At 39.8% G+C, this 23,433-nt stretch overlaps 1 protein-coding gene across 1 annotated transcript; it reads left to right on the top strand.

Annotated features, from left to right (window-relative positions):
• Positions 1-11,015: 11,015 nt before the first annotated feature.
• cplx2b (complexin 2b) lies at positions 11,016-17,301 on the top strand (the record flags this gene model as incomplete). The annotated part of the gene is made up of 3 exons (XM_083685871.1): positions 11,016-11,088; positions 16,332-16,507; positions 17,104-17,301. Exons 1-3 carry the CDS (start codon positions 11,058-11,060, stop codon positions 17,299-17,301), a joined length of 405 nt encoding a protein of 134 aa, XP_083541997.1. The 5' UTR covers positions 11,016-11,057.
• Positions 17,302-23,433: the final 6,132 nt, after the last annotated feature.

Raw genomic sequence — 23,433 nt, 5'->3', positions numbered from 1 at the left:
TCCTGCAGGGACTGAGCGCCATTCATTAATTATGTATAATCCCCCTCAGAAATAACCTCCATCAAGATGTTTGTGAGATTATCATTTATTTCATTATGTGTACATGTACAGTATAGTGAGGAAAACAATAACACTTCTTGACAATTACCTACAAATCATCACTTTTGGAGGCTGAGACAAAGAAGTAAGCAGGAGGAGAAAGCCTGATGGGAAAATAGGTCCTGATTGTAGGATGTGTCACCTTCCTCCCCAATGACAGGCTCCAGATCAGTCTCCTGCTGAATATTTGAATATCACTCTCCTTGAATCATTCATACTAATTTCTAAGGATATTCCAAGAATGATGATGATAACAAGTGATATTATCAGCATTCTGCACATAATAATAATTCATTCTTCTCAAATAGAAACTCTAAAATAGAATAGTGCTTTAAATTCACGTTTTGTTTGGCAATTGAAAGCACTACACCTGACAACATGTCTCATCCCACATCTCCATAGCATTTTAATAGGCTATCTTGATCACAGATCATATTTGCTTGACCTAGTTCAGCTGTATGATATTCCATACAGTCTTGCTCAGCTGAGTCAGTAATTGTGCTTCTCTATAGTGACCAGTACTGTAGCTTTCTAGTGACACAATGGACATTTGTGTAAAAGACATATAGATATAATGGCAGTTCTAGATGTGGCTGTCACCTAATCCAGTTGTGTTGTTGTCAGAAGAGGCTGATTGTAATTGGATAGAACCTCTAATCTAGTTGAAATGCTATGCAGATAATGCTCTTAGAACCTCATGCTGGCTCTGAGGATGTTAACAGTGGCCTTATCTTTCCTCCCCAGACTGGTCTGGCTGTAAAGAGCCTTAGCCATGGGCACACACACAGACACTACACACACACACACACACACACACACACACACACACACACACACACACAAACACTACACACTACACACACACACACACACACTACACACACACACACACACAGTCTATGTGTGATGGGGGCATACACTCAAAGCGCTTAATCACTGTATCCACTAAGAGTCAACACCCTCACACACACAGTTGCACTTTCAATGCGTACAGAGAAACACTGTTGTTGGCTGTTACAAATGAGGATGTATTGTTATGACAGAAACTAATTAGGCCCCACGGGGTGGAGAGGGGGGGGGGTCCCGGGACCTCAAACCATCACAACACTACTCCGCTTTGGCACATCTTGGTGGGGGGTCAACAAGTGTACACAACAGAAACCTCACTCTGTAGGTCACTGTTAGGTCACTAGCTGACCAGCAGCACTCATCTCTCACTAGAAGAGGACAGAACCCTGGTGATCTTGTTGAATCCACTCCGTCAAACAAATTAGCACTTTGAAAATGCCAGGGAGATTAAAGTGTTCCTGTTACGAAGGTGGCTCGTGAACTGTGCTCGGGTGATGAGTGGCCTTCCCAGTGACCGAAAGACTTGCGTTTTAGCTTGCTGAGCTTATGCCTAGGTTTTACCTCACCATGGCACACAAGAGACCTGCACTTGAACCCACTCTGTCACATTCAGACTCCACTGAAAAACATATGCTGTTACATACAGAATTGTACAGAGTTATGCTTCGTAATTAGTATCGAAGCAGCAATGTACAGTAAAGCAACGGATCCAACATTAAACGGTGAGACCCAGACGTGCTTGGGAACCTTTGTTAAACGAGAGCTGAGATTGAGACCCTGAGTGATTCCCTGTTGCTGTCACAACCTGTGCTGATAAGCTCTTCCCACGATGTGCCTCACGGGAGACTAAATGACTGCTGAGTCATGTCCTCATCTGTCTGTTTGGACAAGCAGGGAGGGAGGGTGCCAACGGGGGTGAATGGTAATGGAGAAGGTACCACTCCCTCTCTGGCCCCTGCAGCTGCCTCATCTGCCTCAGTCACCTCCTCCTGACCAGGTCTCCCAGCTTTCCCACCCCTCCCTGCCTCCAGCTGATGGAACGAGCCGTCGTCCTGGTAACGACCCCTTGCACCTGTTGCTGGAAAGCCACCTCGTTTGTTTCAGCCAATTGGAGAGTGCTGTGCTGTAAGAGGGAAATCGGCTTGGGAGGTAGTTAGGCGAATAGTACACAGCTTGTGATGTAGGTGCAGTGCTGTATCTGTGGTTATCATTAATCTAACAATATAGCATTTAGCACTCATTAAATTAGCCTCACAGAAGTGAACGTGTGGTACATGGACCGTAAGGTAAGGTTGGCAATGAATAGACCATAGCTCATTTTGCTGTACGCTACTACTTGAGGTTTATACTCAACTTATACTAATGTAAACAGAATGTTCAGTATAATATCATATTTTCCTTTATCATTTTCCATTGCAGAAGATCAAGCAAAGCACACACTGACTACAAAGCCCCACGCCCTGTTCCCCTTCTTAGATTACTGAAGGCCTCTATGTCACACATCAGAAAACACATGGATTATTGTTCAATCAAGCATGTAATGAAGCAGATCATCTAGAGGCCCAAGTTAATTAATAGCACAGCAGGATTCACTGCAAAGTAAAATAACGTTGGGCTTTATATTGAAATTAAGTGAGCCAATTTGGTTGATCCTAGTTGAATACGTAAAAGAAAATATGTTAAAAAACAACAACTCACCTGCATGGTATGCCAGAGTAATATGTCTGATTGTGTCACTGAAACATGTGGCACTTCATATTGCATAACATATTTGGTCGGACTAAAACTGATTCATTGTATCATTCTGCTATAACAGCAGTAATAATGAGCCTTTTGAAGTGTAGCCCATTCTTCCCAAATTTGGCATGTTTTATAAGCTGTGGTCCAAATTCCTCATCAAATTCATTAGAAAATCATACAGTAGAAATGGGTCATATGATTTGTCATACTCCTTTGCACAAAACTATATTTAACAGAAAGTAGGTTCCTACTTGTTTCTAAACCCACTATAGTTACATGGTAGTTACATGGGTAGGTTTACATCATAATACATAGTAGTTACAATTGATATATCTGTTTGCGTTATCAACGATAATGAATGCAACTTGAGGTCTGCCACTGTGTCGTGTCCTACTACGAGAACCGATGGATTTCTTGCTCCTGCTGAGCTCTGTATTTGGATTTAATCATCAATTGTACTCAATGTCGGATCCACTTTGTGAAGGAGGAAGAGCTATATTGAGTGTAACTTAATTACCCCTTCCCCTCCCCTCCCCTCCCTTCCCCCTCCCTCCCTCACACACAGACACTTCCAACATCACTGGTGTTGGCCGGGATCCAGAGACCTCTTAACCCAGACTTTGTCAGGGACATACAGTATCACTGATGCCACTGAGTAAGCTACAGTATTCACCACTGCATACAGTATTTAGTTGTTGTAGTTATGTCGTTTTTCTCTGTTGATAAGTGTAAAAACAGTGGAGGTTCATCATCAATTGCGGCCGACTACGCCAACATCTCAGATGCTAACATTGTCAGGTGAATTCCTATTGCACTTTTGACAATTCTACAGGAAGTGTTATTTGTAGTGATGAATCTTTGTTTTATTGTCATTGGTGATTACATTCATAAACCAAGTGCTACTGCCTGCTGTTTTGCCTTCTCCTCTGATATTATGTCACTGATAAGGCCTGTAGGAAGAATCTCCCTCTATGCTATACACATTGACATAAACCTGTGTGCTTTCAACGAAACTGAAATGCCGCTTCAATGACCGACTACAGAATAATGTCCCTCTCTCCTCCATCCAACCACAAGACAATGGCTTTGTGCACAATACATAATCCAATTCTATTTATTCCATTGCCAATAGGGCCCAACATCCCTTATAGCCCTATATAGCCTGTAAAGGTATAATAAGCAGAGATATGTCTTGTTTTTCTGTGGTGAGATTGTGAACTGATTTTTTTGTATCATACTCATATTATGATACACATATAATCATTGACAGATTCAGCAAACAATATTGTAAACTGGCAGCTTCTGGAACCCCATATTACATAACATTGTTGCTGTTTTCTCCATTGGCATAATGGACAATGTAAGTGGAGAAATATCAAGCTGGAACAAAATGTCACAGAGCATTTCTACCATTTAAATTACAGGGTATGATATGCCATTGGCATCAGTGGAGGCTGGTGGAGGTAGAAATCGGGGGACAGGCTCATTGTAATGCATGGAATGGAATAAGGAATAGTATCAAGCATGTGTTTGATACCACTCCTCATTCCGTTCCATGCATTGATACCATTCCTCATTCCATTCCAATGAGCATTACAATAAGCCCGTCCTTCTCTGATGGGTATGCTGGGTACACATGTCAGCCAGAAAAAGTTTGCCTGTGTCTTTGTCAGGCCCTTTTTTCCAAAGGCTTATTGTGTGAATTGACTATGAAAATGTCACTTGTTTTTGCACAAGTTCAAGAGTTAAAGCAACTTGCCTTTTACATATGTAGTAAATATACTTAGATGAAGAAAGGAAGCTGCAGAGGTCCGGATGAGTCAGTTTAATCGTCTTTAATTAATCGTAACTTCATCATTACATACCACGGCCAGATGTGGGGGCTCCTGTCCAGTCAATAATGTCCCCCCCTCTCTAGTCCAGCCGTTCAGTCTTTTATACAAAAACAGCCTGCTTTGTCTTCCAGATTTGGGCATGGAATTCCCAGGTTCACATTACCCTAAACATTTTTAACCTACACGATGGTGACATTTATAGTTTCCACCAAATAAGGGTATGTCTTTTGGTGCTATTCACAGCCTTAACTAACTAAGACTACCCCCACCACTATCTCTCCTTTACCATCCCCCCAACCTACAAAGGTCAACTGCATGCTGCAACAGTCCAAGGGCATAACCCACTAGGCCTTCTTTTGGTCAGAGCAAAATATACTACACATATTTATGTGTTCCATGTTTAATCGATGGGGTGTGGGTTTGTCTTTTGTTCAAGTAGACACATTCGTTTTCCACATCATATCTATTTCATTGTTTAGTAGTTTGACCAGATGGTATTCTAAAATTACTCAAATATATCTGTCTAGAGAATACCCTCTGGTGCTTTTCTCCATTCATTACGCAGTAGTCACTTCTTATTTGCAGTCAGCTTTGAGAAAATGTTATCTGGCGTCTGTTTAACCACTACTCTCTTCCCTGCGGCTATGTACTTTAAAGTTTAGAGTACGGGTGGTCAGTGGTCCTCTGTGCTCTGGAGAGTTACGATTTAAGTCTTGCGGGGGCAGACGTGTTGTCTCCCACAAATTGTATATTCTCCTGGCATACTGTCTTGAGGCTTATTGTCTTCAAACTGAGGAGACGGGTGGGGTGGGATATGCACGCGCAGGAAGAGATTTATTTTGAATTTATAGAGAGCGCAATTTCCACCTTCTTTCTGAGGCACCCACCTACCAAAACTGGTGATTTGTCAGTAGAGGTGTCTGTCTGTAGAAGACCCTCCCCGGAAGATTTTCTTCTCCCTTCTCAAAGTTCTCAAAAGCTTTTCCATTATTTCCAGACGTACCGCATTAGCTGGTATGGATGGCTCGAGGCTACGATTTACTCGTCTTAACTCTGTTATATAGGAGTATGACAGCATAGCTGCGGTGTTTTATGCGTTCTCTCTTGACTGCTCCCAGTCTACCAACCATTACTTTAATGACATGCATGAGAGAGCAGTGGCTACCTCCTCTCCAAACACTTTGTATGTATGAGAGGCAGGGGGGGGGGCGCATATTTGAAAATGTATTCAGCCAATTAGTGATATAAAACATAACTGTTTTGCTTTGAATCAACGCCAAAAAAACAGCCTGAAATTAAATGTTGTGTCATCAAATATTTGTTTTCCTCTGTATTTATTGTGTCGGCGTTGTCTATGGTTAATACAATCATTGTAGACGGATTTTGGTGGCGCCGGCCTTGATTTCAATGTTCAATGTTCAATGTTCAATAACTATTTACAGTTGAATGAGCCTGCCAGACATCCTGAAGAAGTCGCACCCTCACCATTTGTCAATTCCTTTGCGATTGTAATGTGTCTGAAGAAATCGTACCCTCGCCATTCCTTTGCGATTGTAATGTGTCTGAAGAAATCGTACCCTCGCCATTCCTTTGCGATTGTAATGTGTCTCACACCTTGTCCTTTGTTGGGAATGATATTTAAGGAGAGGGACAGCGAGATATTCTTAGCGCTTTGGGTTAGGCCCGTCATGGGCACCATTCTCCCGTGTTGTCCTTGACGCACGTTAACGTATAGTTAAAACTTATAGTCATATGTTGCTTTGAAACTGTTAAATTGGTTATTTTGTTGATACTCTATTTCTATGTGCATTAATGTGATGTTGTGCGCTAGATAAAGGTTCTGAATACAGCACGACATAATGGTGACCAGGTTCTCCCATTTAATGTTTAATGTCCACACGCGTCGTTAGCGACACGTAGAGTGAGTCATCAGCTTCAGATTGGCCTGAGTGTAAACTCCTCGCAATCCGATTTATCTTAACTTGAGGGCATGGTAAAAATAGCATTTTGGATATTCTTAATGGAATTTAGGATCCGATATGATCGGTTGTCTGTCACACAGGGATGAGCTAAGCATTATCAATCCTTATTAATCAAGAAATATCTGATATTTAGATGTATATACCACGATCTATACCATGTGCTGTAAAATCAGATGCTCTAGTACTGTCTTAAGTGCAATAATATGTTTGATTAATTGAGAACACTGCCTAATATTTGAAATATGAAGACTTTATTAGTTATTAACATACTATATCCATGCGTTCTTAGTAGCCCCTAAAGGATCAGGTTTTCTTAAATAGCCCAGGCTGATCATTTCAAAAGAAAAAAATAATGGAAAGATGTAACCTTTTCCCTCTAGCAAGAGAGCTATGGGCATAATTTATCACCATAGAACCATATGAATAAATTATGGTGGGACTGTAAAGTGGCTAGCAGAAGGACGGAATCTGAGAGCAGGGCTCTGTATTAGCTCTGGTTTTTTTATAATTATTTTTTGCACCCCGACTTTGCTTCAGGGAATGCATACATACAAGTGATTGTTCATTCTGGCAAAGCAGTGTGCAGCATCGCTTTTGACATAGTCCATCGGGATCTAGGGAAGGAAGGACAGAAAAAAAATGAAAGAATGGAAGAATGTCCTCCAGGCCCCCTTGGCTTCTATCGTTTTCCACCAACTACGCCATCCATTGCATTGGACCAATGGGTGTTTTCCTATGATGTGTGCTTCAGTGTTGTCGTGTGATCCCAGTAAATGGTGCCTGATAGTTCAAGCCCTAGCTAGCTGGCAGCGGCACCAAGTCAGGGATCTATCTTTGTCCATTGATTTTTCCAGTCCCAGGCCTTGCCTGCCTGAATCGTTAAACTGTGGTTAAAAAGGTAGCTTGCCAACAGGGGGTATGGATGCAGCCGATGACACGAATCACACTTAAACAGCTGTCCTCAAGACCGTTTAATGTGCAATAAGGAGAATCTATACAGAATCAAAGAAAAAACTATAATTTCTAGCCTATACTAATGTTAAACATGCAGCGTTATTAGACCTTTCAGTGTATCACCATGATATGAACAAACCATTGTGACTGTTCCAGCCACATCTATCACATACAGAAGTAGTAGTCATACCAATTGAATGGCGGCTCTAATACATAGCCTACTTTACCGAAACAGCATCACATTTGTCCATGATTATTAGAAAATTAAAGAATATAGAATATAGAATAGAATGAATAGAATATGTACTTGGAGTATATATACAGTCTGCCATAAAGCAATGCTGTTCCATCATTTACCAATGCTGTTCCATCATTTACACTGTGTTAGCTTTCCCTCCTTCTTGGGGGTTATGTTAGTAGTGTTGTCTCCTGCTCTCTAGCATGTCTCCCCTGCCTGCTACATGTAATAGATGTGCGTTTGTTTCCTGAGACACGTCATTCCAATTCCACCCCCATGTAAAGATCACCATGCGGAAACAACTTCAATTAATTGGTTTGAGTGTCCAGTTTAGATAACATTATTCTGCACTGTGCATCAGTAGCAATGTAGTCTCCATTGTGAGAATAGGATGCCCTTGAGTTATCTAGCTACTGTAGTTGGCTCCAACTGAAAAGGAGGTTACATAAGGTTTAAAAACCCTCAAATAGCAGTTGGAGGGAAAGTGGAGGAGTTCAGCACGCTGGGGATATGTTACTGTGAGTCTCCTTGATCTTCTCACAACTAGGAACTGTGTGATGTTTTGCAATTGTATATTATTACTGTTTTGTGATGGCATGAATGCTTACAGTATGAGACTCTCAATAACAGTTTGTAGTAGGACTGCTTGTGGTTTCATAAGTGGGTAGTATTATATTAGAAGGGGGGTGTACGCAATAGGTTGACAGTGCATCATATAGATAGCCCACAAGGTCATGGAGGGGTTCATCAGTAAGCAATGAAAGGCAGACCTCCCGAGTGGGGGCAGCCTTAATCTTACTCCAGAGAAAACCTTGGACACAATAGCTATGTATACAGCAGTGGAGGCTGGTGGAGGTAGACATCAATTCATTTGGACCACGGCTTTGAACACAGGAATCTTATAATTGTCAGTGTTTTTGAAAATAAAACATTCTCAGAAATGCTAATGCATGTCAAGTTCATTTTGGGTTAGATGTGATTTTAGAGTACATAGGACAAGAGCAGGCACTATAATGCTCTTAATGTTCATTTTGTTGATGGAACAATCTTTTTAGAAACCGGAGAAGTCAGCATCAATCAAGCTCAGTCAATCAATCAATGCTGCTGTGTGTGTGTGTGTGTGTGTGTGTGTGTGTGTGTGTGTGTGTGTGTGTGTGTGTGTGTGTGTGTGAGTGAGAGAGAGAGAGAGAGAGAGAGAGAGAGAGAGAGAGACTGCTCAGATAATGACGTGTCAGTGAGGGAGAGTGAGAGCGATAGAGAGAGAGAGAGAGAGAGAGAGAGAGAAAAGAGAGAGAAAGGGGGTAGGAGAGAGAGATGTTGCCATAAACGTGCAGGAGGGAATAAGTAAATCTATGAACACCAAGTTTGTTTAGCGGTATATAACTGACAGTGGAATCTGTTGCCTGGAAACACTGGGTCCATATAATTATTGACACATTATTGACACATTATATGGTAAGTAATTATTTTCTACCATAGACATGCTTATCTTTGCTTCTGAAGTCTTGTCATTGTTTGCTCTTGTGTGGTTGCATGTGGAGCTTTGCATGTTTTTGACCCATTGCCTTTATATCAGACACATTGGCATTATATCAGATATTAGGTGCATATTGTATATGCACCTCAATAAAACATTATCAAAGCGTTATTTAAAATGCCATTCTGAGATGGACTGTGTTCACTTCAAATGTCCTTGCTCGGTTATAAACCACTTTGGAGTCGTAGATATGAGTGTTTTGGGAAGTCACAATGATAGTGTCCAAGTTCACATGTTATTAAGCAAGTTATTTGCTACATACAAAAAGATCAAGGTGAACAATTCAAGCTGGCTTCTCTGTGGGGATGGGCAGAGTAATGTTTATGCTGAGTGTACATATGGGTAGTCCTGTTGCATGCAGAGCAAATAATGTTATTCATGTCAAAGGCATTTGTTAATTTTTTGCACTGAAATGGTTGTTTTTTGGTAAAGAGAGAAAACTGCTCTGTTTCTTCTTTGTTTCCTTAATGAAAAGCCATGGTGTTAAAGGTAGACTCTGGGATATAACGTCATGCCAGGAAGTAACAGCAACTCTTACCAAAGATATTTGTTGTAAGTAAAGATGTAAACAGCTGTAGGCACTCGTAAGACGTCGGTGCATGCGTACCGTCGCGGTATGATCAGAATCGGTCATCTCCTCTCGTTTCTTGATCGTCTCCGTTTTGAAATGATCTCTGGTAGCGTTGTTCCACTCTTTTCCCATTTGCATCACATCCCAGAGTCTACCTTTAAGCTACCTAAATCATCCCCAAACTAACCACATCACATGCTTATTTCAATGTAAGTCTAAATAATGGGTTGCACTTTGATTTTGTTTGATACCTCTTATACAGTAATGATTTTTTAAACACTTCATTCTATCTATTTTGATTTAGCTATTTTATTTTTTACTGTAATATTCCAGTAATATCCTCCTTATGGAGATATCTCACTCAGATGAATTGTGCTGTAGCTAGCACTAATGCACTGCACTATAGAATATGTCTCTATAACTCTAGACTTGAGCTCATCAAGCCTGTCTGTGTGTTTATGGAGATGAGGTGCTTTACCCCCTGGAGCACACAGTCACAGTCCTAAATGGATTTTTATCCCACCCCCCCCATGCCTGTCGCAACACACAGTATAGAGTACGTTATTTCCCAGGCCAATATTGGCGATGTGCAATTGCAGCTCATGAGACGTGATTGTAAAAAAATATTTTTGGTGAAATAGTGAAGCTTTTTTGCTCAAGTTGTCCATTTTAACATGTATCAGAAACCTCTTTGAAATTGTAGATATATTTTATGGATATTAACCAAGAACCATATCATGTAACCTATAATTAAACATTTATGACCAGGTAGCAAAAACTTGTAAAATGCTAACAATGAATCAGTGGGTATTGTGTTACAGTTAGATAGATGGATTGCCTTGAAATGTGTACCCTGAGTATTGATCAAGGTGCCTCCAAGAAATGGGATTGTTGTTGTGGGAAACAGATTAGGACTTTAAGCAGGTTCCTCTGTCCCTTCCCACCATCATGATGAGGCTTTGATGCAGACTGAGGATCACCACATCCAACCCCATTGGCCTCCACCATATCTGGCCATATCCCCACGTGTTCCATGGAACAGTTTTTTATGGATGTGTTTTCCTTTGTAGCAGACGTATCCATGATGTTGATTGTTGTTCTTCTCTTTCCTCCTCAGGTTCTCCTCAGGTTATAAAGAGTTAAAGTGGGGATAAATACTCGCCCAGACTAGGGAAGAGATCTTGTATCTAAAGGGTGGCTACATGCAAAGTTCTCTTTGGCTTTAAGAAGACCCTAAGAATCAGAAGGAACCATGGATTTTGTTATGAAGCAAGCCCTAGGTGGTAAGTACTGTATTCACTGTGATATGAATAGCTGTAAATAATTATGGACTGTATGCACATTTGTTCAACATGCGTGAGATGTGAAGTTTGCCGTGAAGCAGAGCATGTGCTGCTTGACATCTTGATCACTGCATCAGCTTGTTAAGTTAGCATCCAATATGAGAACTGAATACCCTGAAAAATATAAAAAGATATGTCTAATTACTATGAATCACAAATGAACGAATTTGGTTTTGTGCAAGAAACTGGCCAAACAAGTTGTCAGTAAATTGAGTGAGTTGATACGTCAGTTTTAGAAGATGTAATGAAAAGCTATGTTCAGTATCAACAATTTAAACCTGCGCAATTCATGACCACTTTCTGGTCTCCGGTCTCTGAGGAAAGAAATTGTTGGCCCAATCTAAGCCTCAGATACTGCCAGGCCTGGCTGCTTTACTGCCTTTTATATAATACATCATACATATGCTGCTGTGGATTTACTTGTCACCAGGGGTGCACTTTGTCCTGAGGTCAATGCATTGTTAAATCGACTTCCTGATTTGGATAAATCAGATGAATGACTATTGGTCATAAAAGTAGATTTATAGCCCTTCCTGTCAATTCCCCCCCCCACACACACACACACACACAGGCTCAGATGTGGCAAACTGCCTACTGGAAATAGGCTGTGGCCATATGATGACCTTTTTTTGCATTTCGTTGTCTCTGTACTTGTACTCTGCACAATGACAATAAAGTTGAATCTAATCTAATCTAATCTAATCTTTTATAAGGTTGGCCTGGCCTTGGAACAGAATGAGATTTTCATTGGGTGTCAGCTGGGGGAAGACCTCCCCCCCTTGCCCCTCCCCCCACTCTCTACCACCCCATCCCTTGCTCTCAGGACCTGCTTAGATAGAGTGGCACACAGATGAGGTCCCTCAAGAGTGTTTTCAGACAATATTGTCAATGGTACAGACTGAGATGGATGGAAGTGCAATTTTGCCCATAAGGCTTTGTATTTAGGTGTGTCAATGTATCAATCCAGCCAATGATTTAATTTAATTTGCTCTTTTGAAGATGACATTTTCTGAAATGTTGTAAATGTAAAAATGTGTTTTGGCCATAAAGAAGCATAAAGGAACTTGATATTATTACATTTCTTGCTATATAACTCACATTTGGAAGTGAAATCTCACGTGGACCTGTGTTATAGATCCTGCCCTTTGGCCAGTGATTGCTTTGCTGGATGCTTAATTAGATATTGGCTCATCAGGATCTCGGACCACATTAGATTAGGAAGAAATGATCGTCTGCCTCTTTCAATCATCCTTGAGACAGCTGAGAAATAACTGCTGGTGAAAACATGGAGTATTACAGCTATATTCATCACTAACTCACTCTGACACTAAGCCTATAACACTGGACACTCTGACTGGTCTCTCACGTAAATCGTGTACCTATATGCGCTATTACGCATTCCCAATTGCGTGTCCTGGTTCATGCAGATAGCTGTACTGGCATGTGAATATGGAAGGTGGAACCTGCACGTCGCTGGGTCGAATCGTGCTATGGACAACAATATTTGCTAATTATTGATATTTAGAGTTAACATGGTGAAGTGTATCTCCATGAGGTCTTTGTGTTGGACATCATTTTAAAGTTGAACCAAAGTGTCCAATATTTGGGTTGGGCAAGGGCTACTTTTTGACATATGAGGGCATGATTTACCAAAGAGGGTCATACATTATTCAAATGACTTACATTCTTCAAACTTCCCCATCCCTAACAAATTATTCAGCAGCATAATCCATTTGACTAGCTGCCTAAGGGAGTCAATGGCCCATGTCCCCTTCCCTTTCTCTCCCAACCCCCCCCCCTCCCCCCTCTCTCTCTTTCACTCTCTCTGTGCTCACTAGACTATGCAAAATAAGCTGCATGCAACATAGTCAAATTGTTAGCTGTGGCAGTTTATTGTGGCAAATACGGTATGAAATAAATACAACGTGACATACACTGTTTAAGAATGTCCGACCCAGGGTCCCAACCTCTGATCACACAAATTGAGAGCTTTGTGACATAAAGCAACGGCCATCAAGACCAAAGAATGCAATCACTCTTGCACTTAGTCCTGAATTGCGTTCTTTGTCTGCCAGGACAAACGTTGATCTATCTACTAATGGACTGGGGTAGAATGTGTAGGACAGGGGTGGGGAAGATACATCGGTGTAATGACACGCAAGGCACACTCTTAGCACATAAACTTTCTGTTAACAGAGTACATATGTTTATATAGCCTCTGGGAGCAACATAGCCCCTCTGTCTTTGTCCATCTGTCTTTCTTTTTGGAAAGAATTATGTAATAAGGTCTCTTATGTAGTGTATAGAATACTTGTTTTCATTCATATTCAGTATGCATGGGAATCAGGGGAGGCAGGTGGATGTAGAAATCGGCTCATTGTAATGTTACAATGAGCTTGTCCTCTGATTTCTACCTCCACTAGCCTCCCCTGATAGGAATAGTAGGAAGTAGCTAGTTAGTGTGTACATGTTTGGTTACCCTCAATGAACACCAAAGCTCTTGTCTTTATCCGTATTTATTGTTTACTTAAGAATGATATAACAATGTCTTGACATTTGAAAGATTGATTTTATGTATAGCGACAATGCATTGGTTTGCTATACTTCCACTTCTCTATGACTTCAAAAAGCAATCGAAATGGCTCTACTGTACCTTCACCAAATTAGCATAACAGCTTTATTGCTCTGCCTTGGAGCTTGAAAGTCCCCTTTATGTGCAATGGACTGCATTCATCTCAGGTCTTTATATCTGTATCTCGACTTTTTTTTTTTATTATAGTGCAACGTTCACAACTCTCAACTCCCATCACATCTCAATACATTGAGAGAAGACAAGCAAAACAAAAACAAACCGACAAAAACGATATGTGTTGGATCTAGTTGTTTATGTACTGGTTAGCTTAGGGAGTAGTGGCTGCATGCATTGGTGTAAAGGGAGAGAAGCGGTGGGGCACTAAACAGTGGACTGAGTGACCTTAAACCCTGGTCTCCAGGGGAACCTTTTCCACATTTTCCTCACCCCCAGCTGAGCACTAATTTGTCATCCCAAGGCTTTCTGCCACACAACCTCCATAGGCAATTAGGAACAACATGCATCTATAGGCAGGAGGCAGGCTGCCCCATGGGCTCCACAACTAGGTTATGTTTATATAGTTCTGTGAGGGGTGGGTTGGTTCATCACATATAGTAGTACACTAAAAAGGTTAATACCAAAAAAGGGTTCTCAATTTGTCCCTGTAGGGGAACACTTTTTGAAAGGGGGTCCTTCCCAAAGGGGTTCTTCTAAGGGTTTCCCTACACTGACAAATGAAGAACCCTTTTGGAACCATTTGTGCGGTGCACTCCTGCTCCTGGTGGTTGTAGCAAGCTGGCATACTTGGCATCACTTCATCTGGATTTCGTCCAAGCAACAATTCTCCTTTGAGGTTGGAAAATGTGGCCAGAAAACCTGTAGGCTATATTCACTGATTCCCACATGAAACAACATGTTTAATACCTTTTACGATTTTTCGGAAGATGCTTTTGACTGAATAATTGTTGAGTTGTTTTGGGTTATGTAACGCATACCATGGCTGGTTTGGTACAGCTTAACTAATAATAACCAATACATGTTATAAGATGTTTGATATAACTAAACTTTTGTGAATGTCTTTAAGGTTAAGTTTTTGCCTTTTTCTTGGGTGGTAAAAATGAGTGCTTTTACTACTATATCATTGGATCCAGTAAGCACTGATGGCAAACTTGGCGAGCAGCCAGGCTCTTCCCAAGCCTGAGAAACAGATCAATACTCAGATAAAGTTTTCACTCAGCTGGAATATACATAATTCATACTCACTCAGGTGGTCCTGTATTTACTATCGATTGGACGCTGGTAACAACAACATTATCAATATGGTGGAAAACGTTGCTGTGTTCTTATAGAAAGGTGCCACGTGGCAACGCATTTCAGCCATTGATGATGAGATGAGCCTTTGAAACTTAAGTGGCAGGTGAAAGTCTATGCCTATTTGCCAGGGTATTGTGCATTGATGTATTGTTGTGGTATAAATATGAAAACAAAATCATGATATCTGTTATGACTCTCCTTTCTCTTTTGTTATTTTATACATTTATTTAGTGTCAAGCTTTTCCTCTAGAACTGCCAGAGAACCAGAGGGTCCTTATGTTTATGTATGCATTGGATCTCCGCCATCCACCACTGACTGTCATTCATATAGGCTGACCTCTGTTCTTCACAGTGAAATTATATGACACATATGGTTGGATGTAGCCACCATGATTTATAGCTAAATCTTCAGGCCCAAAAGTGGTTATTATACATGGTAGTTCAACACAAGGTTATCTTTTTCAAGCCATTAAAATTTGCAGAAATGAGTGGCAGCTCTTGCTGGAATATTGGTCTCATCAGCCTTTTAGCTTTTTTAGAACATTTTAGACAAAATAAAATTACACCAGTATACAGTATCTGAACTGAAACTTGGTTCCACTACAGCAGCAGGATTTCATGGTATTCCATCCTTGTTCTCCACTCGAAATGTACAGATTCAAGGTTGCTGCAGGTCAAAGTAGTCAATTGAGACAGATGGCAGAGTGGATAGAGAGTATGTATAGTTTGTCCTCGGTGATTGTTTGAGGCCTTTCCAATTGGCTAGAATGTCTTGTCCTCCACCCACGTTTCCGCCAGCTCCTTGAGGATCTTAAGGAAACCCTACTGTCAAATAATCCCCAACAATGCTTGCGTAGGTTACTTTGCTGCATACCAAATGTGAAATGTGGTTGTTGGATATTATATTTATATTATACATCTTATTAGGTTCAAATGAGACGGCAAGACAGATGACAATGACATTATCTTTTTTTGTTGCTATAAAAACATTTTGTTTCATGTTTTCCATGAAATGTTTGTAGCTGATTTGATCAACATGACAGCCATGTCAAATTATTTGCTATCTTTATGTTCTTTAGAGAAACCTTTTAGAGTTCACAAGATCTTGAACCTACTACCTGTTACACAACCACAGTTTGAGTATCTTTGTTGGGTCAAACTCAGGTCATAAGGTCTCACCCAGTACCATTGTTCAGAATGTGACTCGTATAAGAAAACCTCAATAAGTAAACCATGTAATTAAGATTGCCCTTTTCAACAGAATGACTTGAGGCTATGTGTGACCGCTATTTTCCAGGGGCCACCAAAGATATGGGTAAGATGCTGGGTGGAGAGGAGGAGAAGGACCCCGATTCTCAGAAGAAGGAGGAGGAGAGACAGGAGGCCCTGAGGCAGCAGGAGGAGGAGAGGAAGGCCAAGCACACTCGCATGGAGGCAGAGAGAGAAAAAGTGCGACAGACCATCAGGGATAAGGTAAGGGACAGTCGGAATCCATTTAGGCATTAATTGACACCCCTGGCCTCAAACAAACAAACTCAAAAAGAATTGCATTAGCTTTCAATATCATTTTTTCACATCACATAAGGGTGTGTCATGATACACAACGTCAGAGTAATCTGTGCTGGTACCCCCACGCTACCGTCGCTCAACCATGAACCTTTTAAACTCTCACCTACTGTAAATATGGCTCTGCACAACATTAATGAATCAGTAGGCATTACACCCCATAGAGCATGACCATGTTGTTTGAAGTTTATTTAGTTTTAAAGTGCATTTTCACCAAGGTCTCAACACGCTATACATTATGTAAAAACCCATAACATAAATAAAAACATATGGGTACGCAATAATCTCGACATGGGGAATAGGGAAAAGCAGTGGGGAGGGGGAGTTGCTAAGGCCAACCGTATGCAGCTCTAAAAAGGTGGGTCTTCAGGCCAGTCTTAAAAATGGTAACTGTCGCTGACCCCCTAACAAGGGCAGGCAGGCTATTTCACATATGTTGACTAACTATCATGCCAAATATCATGTTTAGATATATTTCTACTACCTTTCCTTTCCTCATTTAGTACGGACTGAAGAAGAAGGAGGAGAAGGAGGCAGAGGAGAAGGCAGCCATGGAGCAGGCTTGCGAAGGGTCACTGACGCGTCCCAAGAAGGCCATTCCAGCAGGGTGCGGAGACGAGGACGACGAGGACGAAGAGAGCATTTTGGACACCGTTCTCAAGTTCCTACCTGGACCACTACAGGACATGTTCAAGAAGTAACAAACACATGGTTGAGTCTAGGAAGGAGAGGGGATGTCTGGGGCTGGAGGGTTTGGGTGGGAGGGAGGTGGGGGGTTCTTGCCAAACTGCGGGAGGCTATTCACTGCCTTTACAGGATGTTCTGTTATTTTCTACTCCCAAATTCTATGTCATATCCCCCACAGCTGTTGGCCAAGCGACTGCCGCTAAAGTTTACGTTCTTTTTTACACTTAACATTCCAGATTGGTCAGTCCGCCCCAGCAGGTTCAGACATTTGGATTGGTCGGCCATTTGTATTAGTGGGGTGTGGAGGTTCTGTTGAGCAATGCAGAACAGTATTCAATATGCGATAGTACATGGACACTTCGACGTGCATCCTGCTTATGTGGTTGAACGGCACTGCCAACACGTTTTCTGTAGATGGAGCGCTTTTTTATTTCACTGGCTTTTTCTATTTTTATAGTAAGCTACTGTATCGGTGGCATGTTAAAGTGGATATAGGTCTTTTTGAGAAACATCAGTTTAGTTTATAGACTGTGCCTTCATATGATCTCCTTCACTGGGGGAATTGTACATGAGGGTATCATTTAAGTAATTTTATGATGCACTTTATAAATATGTAGTGCAAATGCAAATCTGTCACATTTTGAAGTATGTAATTAATGTTATGCTGGCTGTAGGTCTGGTCTCCTGCTTCCTTATGCTACGTAACATTTTGGCCATTGGAATTGGAAATAGGATAACTGTCTACATTGTTTCCACAGTGCCATTCTAGACTACCTTAATTTACCAGGTCAAATGCTTTGTCAGCATTGTTCATTGGAAAAGTATGTCCTTTTCCTGTTAAATACTTGACCAATATAAGACTTTCCCTTTTGCCCAGAATTTAAGAGAGAATATCAGCCAGACAGAGAAACCATCATCATCAACATAGTCGGTCAAGAAATGTACTGTCCATAGACTCATTACATAGAGTCCAAGACTCATTACAATGGTAAGAATTCAAACCTAGCACAGTTCTATCATAGTCACCATAATATGCACTAATGATGGTGGTTCAAGGTGGTTAGTGCAGTCCCAGAGACAATCAAACATGACCACTGCATGATAGTGGAGGCAGCCGGTTACTGTATGTGATGTTATTCCACTACCCACTTACCATACCATAACAAAGTGTTTTACACAAGGCACTTGTTTAACTAATTATTTGTAGGTTATTCTGAGGTAGTTCATATTTGTTGGCATTTAAATGTTTTATTTATTTTGTTTTTATTTTCAGCATTTAAACCATTTTCATTTCCAAACGATGCCAGAAAGTCTCATAGGTGACCAATTCAGTTTTTTCAATATGTTGTAAACTTGAAGTTTATTGATATGCCACCAATATGCAGACCCGTAAAAATGATCAAAATAGGGTTGAAATGAGAAAAAATTACATTGATTATGCTTCAATTCATCAATATCAAGACCAAAGAAATACTGAAAAAACATATTATTTATTTTGTCTTCACCCCAGAAATAATGAAATTATGCAGAATTGGTTTTGGTGATTGCACTAGGCATAGGCTTACAAAGGACTTGTTATTCAAAGGTTGTTGTCTTTTTAACTTGTACTTTCCAAAGACCAAACCCTTTGGTAGCTCAACAACAACAAAATAGTTTACTGACTGGAAAATTATTGATTTGAAACTATAGATTGTTGTGTACAGATTAATTGACTTCTATGGTATGTCAACTCTCAAAGAATGGAAAATGATAAGTCTTTGGTGAATTACATTGTCGAAGATGTCTTCATACTGTACACACTTGAGTCCCAAGCAATTCAGCTCAAGAGGGAAAATGACAAGGACAAATATTCTTTGCATGTGCTGTGCCATTGGAGAAAGTTGAAACAGCTTGTCCGGCTGTGGTTAGTCTTGGAGAACCTGAGAGATATGTTTGTAAGGAATAGTCTAAAATGTGCAGGCTAAGCCTACTTTAGTGCCCCTAATAGAATCATCAAAATATCTCTAAAAAATCTCAAAATCCTTGAGTTTTAATAAATCTAACATTATTTGATAAAGAAGACATATCTGGCAGCATGTAAACATTGCCATTTTTAGCTCTGATAGAGTTCTTCACTAGTCAAAGCCATATTGCTTAGAGTGCAATAATTACTCAAAACATCCAAAATGATTATTCAATGTTGAGTCCCTTCTTGTCTTGTTTGTTTACTGTAAAAACAAAAAGAGCTCTGTCAAGCTATATCTACTTATTTGTCTCTCTTCTCACCATACGTGTAGCTGAAAATATGTATACAACTGTATACACTAAAAGATGATGTAGAGAAAGGTTATAAGTTATGAAGCCATTGTAATAATGTCTATGTACTACATGTACAGTATAATGTATGTAAATGTGTGTGTTTATATGTGTGTCTTTCTATGTGTCTGTGATGTGAGATCATGTTGTTGATTCATATTGTCCATGTTTATGTGTCTTTGAATCTTACTATATGTGCACAAACTTAAACTAGGTTTTCCTAGTTGTGCCCTGGCTGAAAAAAATACTTAACACATTCCTTTCACATCTCTAGCATGCAAACTATAAGACTATAGAAAAAGATGATACCAAAAAGAAAAATATAGATGAAGTCCTGTTTTTGTATTAGTCTCCCGGCAACAGAATCTGTTTACTGGATCCAGAAGGGTGGGGGGTTGTAGTTTCTATGATGGCCTTTGGATGAGACATTTATCATTGACATTGGAATAGACAGAATTATTATGCTTTTGGCAATACTACCAGATGCTTGGCTAGATAGTGCTATTGGAGGCTGGTGGAGGCAGAAATCGTAAGACGGGCTCATTGTAATGCATGAAATGGAATGGGGAATGGTATCTAATGTGTGTTTCTACCTCCACCAGCCTCCCCTGATAGTACTGTATATACTCTATCTTAGGTCAGACGTAATACTGAAACCATGACATTTTGGTCACAGTCTTTGATTTAATTAGGTTTGCAATTAGAGTGCATTTTTGAAAACTAATTTGTATATATTTTTTTTATTTAACTAATACATTTCTTTTTTTGGAGAACAGCGATATACAGTGCCTTCGGAAAGTATTCAGACCCCTTCACTTTTTCCACATTTTGTTGTGTTATAGACTCAATTTAAAATGGGTTTTTTAAAATTTCAGTAAATTTATTACAATTTAAATACAGCGTTACATCGTTTATTTATATCACACCTATCCAACTCTTTCATGTTGACTTAAATTTAGTTCAATCATTCACTTTTTAAATATACATAAATGAAAAAGGCCTGTAGAGAATACTTTCGAAGCAGTCACAAAATGAATACCTAATGCTGTAAAACATGTTTTTAACATCTTCTAGTTTGTTGCCTCAACCAGACAGCCCCTTATGTATAAAGTGATTTATTTTTGGACACATTTTTATCAAGGATGGCTTCATTTAGACCTGCCCAGGAAATCCAAATTAGACATGAGGTATTTTAGAGGACCATAAGAACTGCTGGAACAAAGGTGGAAATGTTCATTATGCAGTTGCATAATTTCCTCTAGGGTGTTGAGTTGAACTTACATCTCACTCTCATCTCACCCAGTTTGTCACAACTCACATCATAAGCCTACAGAGAGACATCATCTACACCATCTGGAATGGAATGAGGAATAGTACAAAGCACACACGTTTGATACATTTCTCATTCCATTGTATGCATTACAATGAGCCCATACACCAATTTCTACCTCCACCAGCCTCCTCAGTCATCAAGATACAATACCACTTCAGCTGTAATATGGATGATGCCTTTCCTTCACAGTACCTAGAAGCTGGATACCTGTGTTGGTTAGAACCTTGGCTTAGGCTAGGCCTCTCCTAGGCCTATGACAAATACATAATAGACACATCACAAGGCGATTGATGTTATCTTTTTAGAGTCCAATCAGATAGTTTAGAAAAGGGGAGGATATTCTATTTGTTGGTGACATTGGTATGTATCACTCATTTTTGTATTTCACAGAGAAGTTGCTGATGTGCTCTCTTTATGAAAATACATGTAGTTAAATGTTTCATCTATAGGGGGACATACCATATGCAGTGACCATTTTTATAATTATTCCATATTTGTTTTTAAAATAACATATGTATGTGGATCAATACAGATAATTTTTAAATATGTCGACCAGTTACAAACATACTCTTGTAATTACAGAAATGTTTAGAATGTATGATTGGTTCCAATTTAACATTAAGGATTCATAATTATAATGCACATACATTTCACTATGCCTTGTTGCAGCAATTGAGTGAATTTGGTGGCTGGGTGATTCTCCCTGGAATATGGACATTCCTTACATGTTCAAACAGGGATTCCCACAGACTTTCTCCTGTACCTAGTTGTATAGAGTAGGGTTCATCTCACAGGAAAAACAGCCATATTTCCTCTCCTCGGACATTTCTCAAGGCACCACACCATGTGAACTGCCTTTGCAAAGGGCTTTTTTCATTTCATTTTCACAGAGGCAAATACATTTGTCACAATGTTTGTTCTCGTACATTTTAGGTATTTCATATTTTGGTTGCATGAGAAGATGTTGAAAAAAAACAAATCTGGAGCAGTTTTGACCAACCATTAAAGCTAAATGCAGAAGGCTCATTGACTTGCATATTGAAGATATACCCTTGGGTATTAAACACAATGAGAGATTGAAGAACAGGGAGGGTAAAGCATTCTATTCTAAGCATACTATAATTTAACTTTAAAAAGCTGGAAAAGACGGAAGTATGTCTTTTCCCCCCTCTATGGATTCTATGTGCGTTCGGAATGATGGTCTTGGGTTTAGATTCCAGGATTACTACAGAATTGAGAGAAAATAAACAATAATATAAAGGTCTGATTGTCAATCAAATACTGGATTACTTAATCAGTTTCTGTTGTCAGGGATACAAAACCCTTCAGGAAATCAATGAAATGGGAAATAGTTTTCATTCTACAGCATTCAAAGGCATAACACTCACAGGTACATTTTCCCAAGGATGAATTGAAAGTGTTTTACCTGACCACTTCAATGTCTGCAAATGGTCAAAAATATCAACTTGGTATGGTGATATTTCTGAAATAAGTAAATATTTTACAATATCAAAACAAAAATGCTATTGTATTGATAATATGAGAGATAAATGTTTACTTCTTAAATGTAATTTTCCTAAATGCAATGATATGGGGAGATTTCAGGGGTGATCAGGGTACAGATCACAAATCATATTTTAGAATAAAACTGACAATAGACTACTCCTTTCAACTTTATCATCTGTCAGACTTGAAACATTGTCGAGCTGGATATGTGACTCATATTTTAATGAATGGATGGCTATTGTGTCTCTGATTACCTTATATTAGTCGAGGCTGGTGGAGGCAGAAACCGGAGGACGGGCTCATTGTAATGCATGGAATGGAATGAGGAATGATATAAAACATTTGATACCATTTCTTATTTGTTCCCTGCATTACAATGAGTCCGTCCTCCGGTTTCTGCCTCCACCAGCCTCCCCTGCCTTATACAATATGTCATGTTTCCAAACACCTTTCTCTAAATCTTAAAACAAGTGAAATGTTTAGAAGCTTCTGATTTGCCATGCTGCTGTCCTGCCGAACAGCCCTTGAGGTGTTAAGTAAAGCACTGTGCACAGAATCCCTCACTAATGTTTGTCCTGAGAACATGGAAACTGCCTGTTACTGTAGCTCCATATATCAAGTTGATCCACCAAATCTGCAGAGGATATAACTGAAACTAGTGGTGAGAGATTGAACGCCAAACCTTAAATACATTCCAATCTTTTGGTATTTGCACTAAGATATCTTCGAACATTCAGTACAACGCAAAAATGTTCTGGGATCAACCTTTCTGAACCTTTGTCAACCTTTCTTTTAGAATTCTACTGTATGTGTGATGCATTGTTCTGTACTGTTTTAAATGTGACTCTGATAAAGTTGAAAGGCATCGATGTTTTAAAAAAAGGGAAATAAAAAATGTTTGATGTCAGTTTGAGGATTTTTTTTAAAGATTCAGGGTATGGAAGTTGAGAATGTAAAACATGAGTTATTATAATATTTTTTCCTTAACTGCATGTCATATACTCTATGTGAA

The sequence above is a fragment of the Argentina silus genome (genome assembly GCF_951799395.1).
Source record: "Argentina silus genome assembly, chromosome: 15".
Classification (NCBI taxonomy): Eukaryota; Metazoa; Chordata; class Actinopteri; order Argentiniformes; family Argentinidae; genus Argentina; species Argentina silus.
Note: the sequence above shows the minus strand (reverse complement) of the source record. Positions and strands in the feature narration are given on the sequence as shown.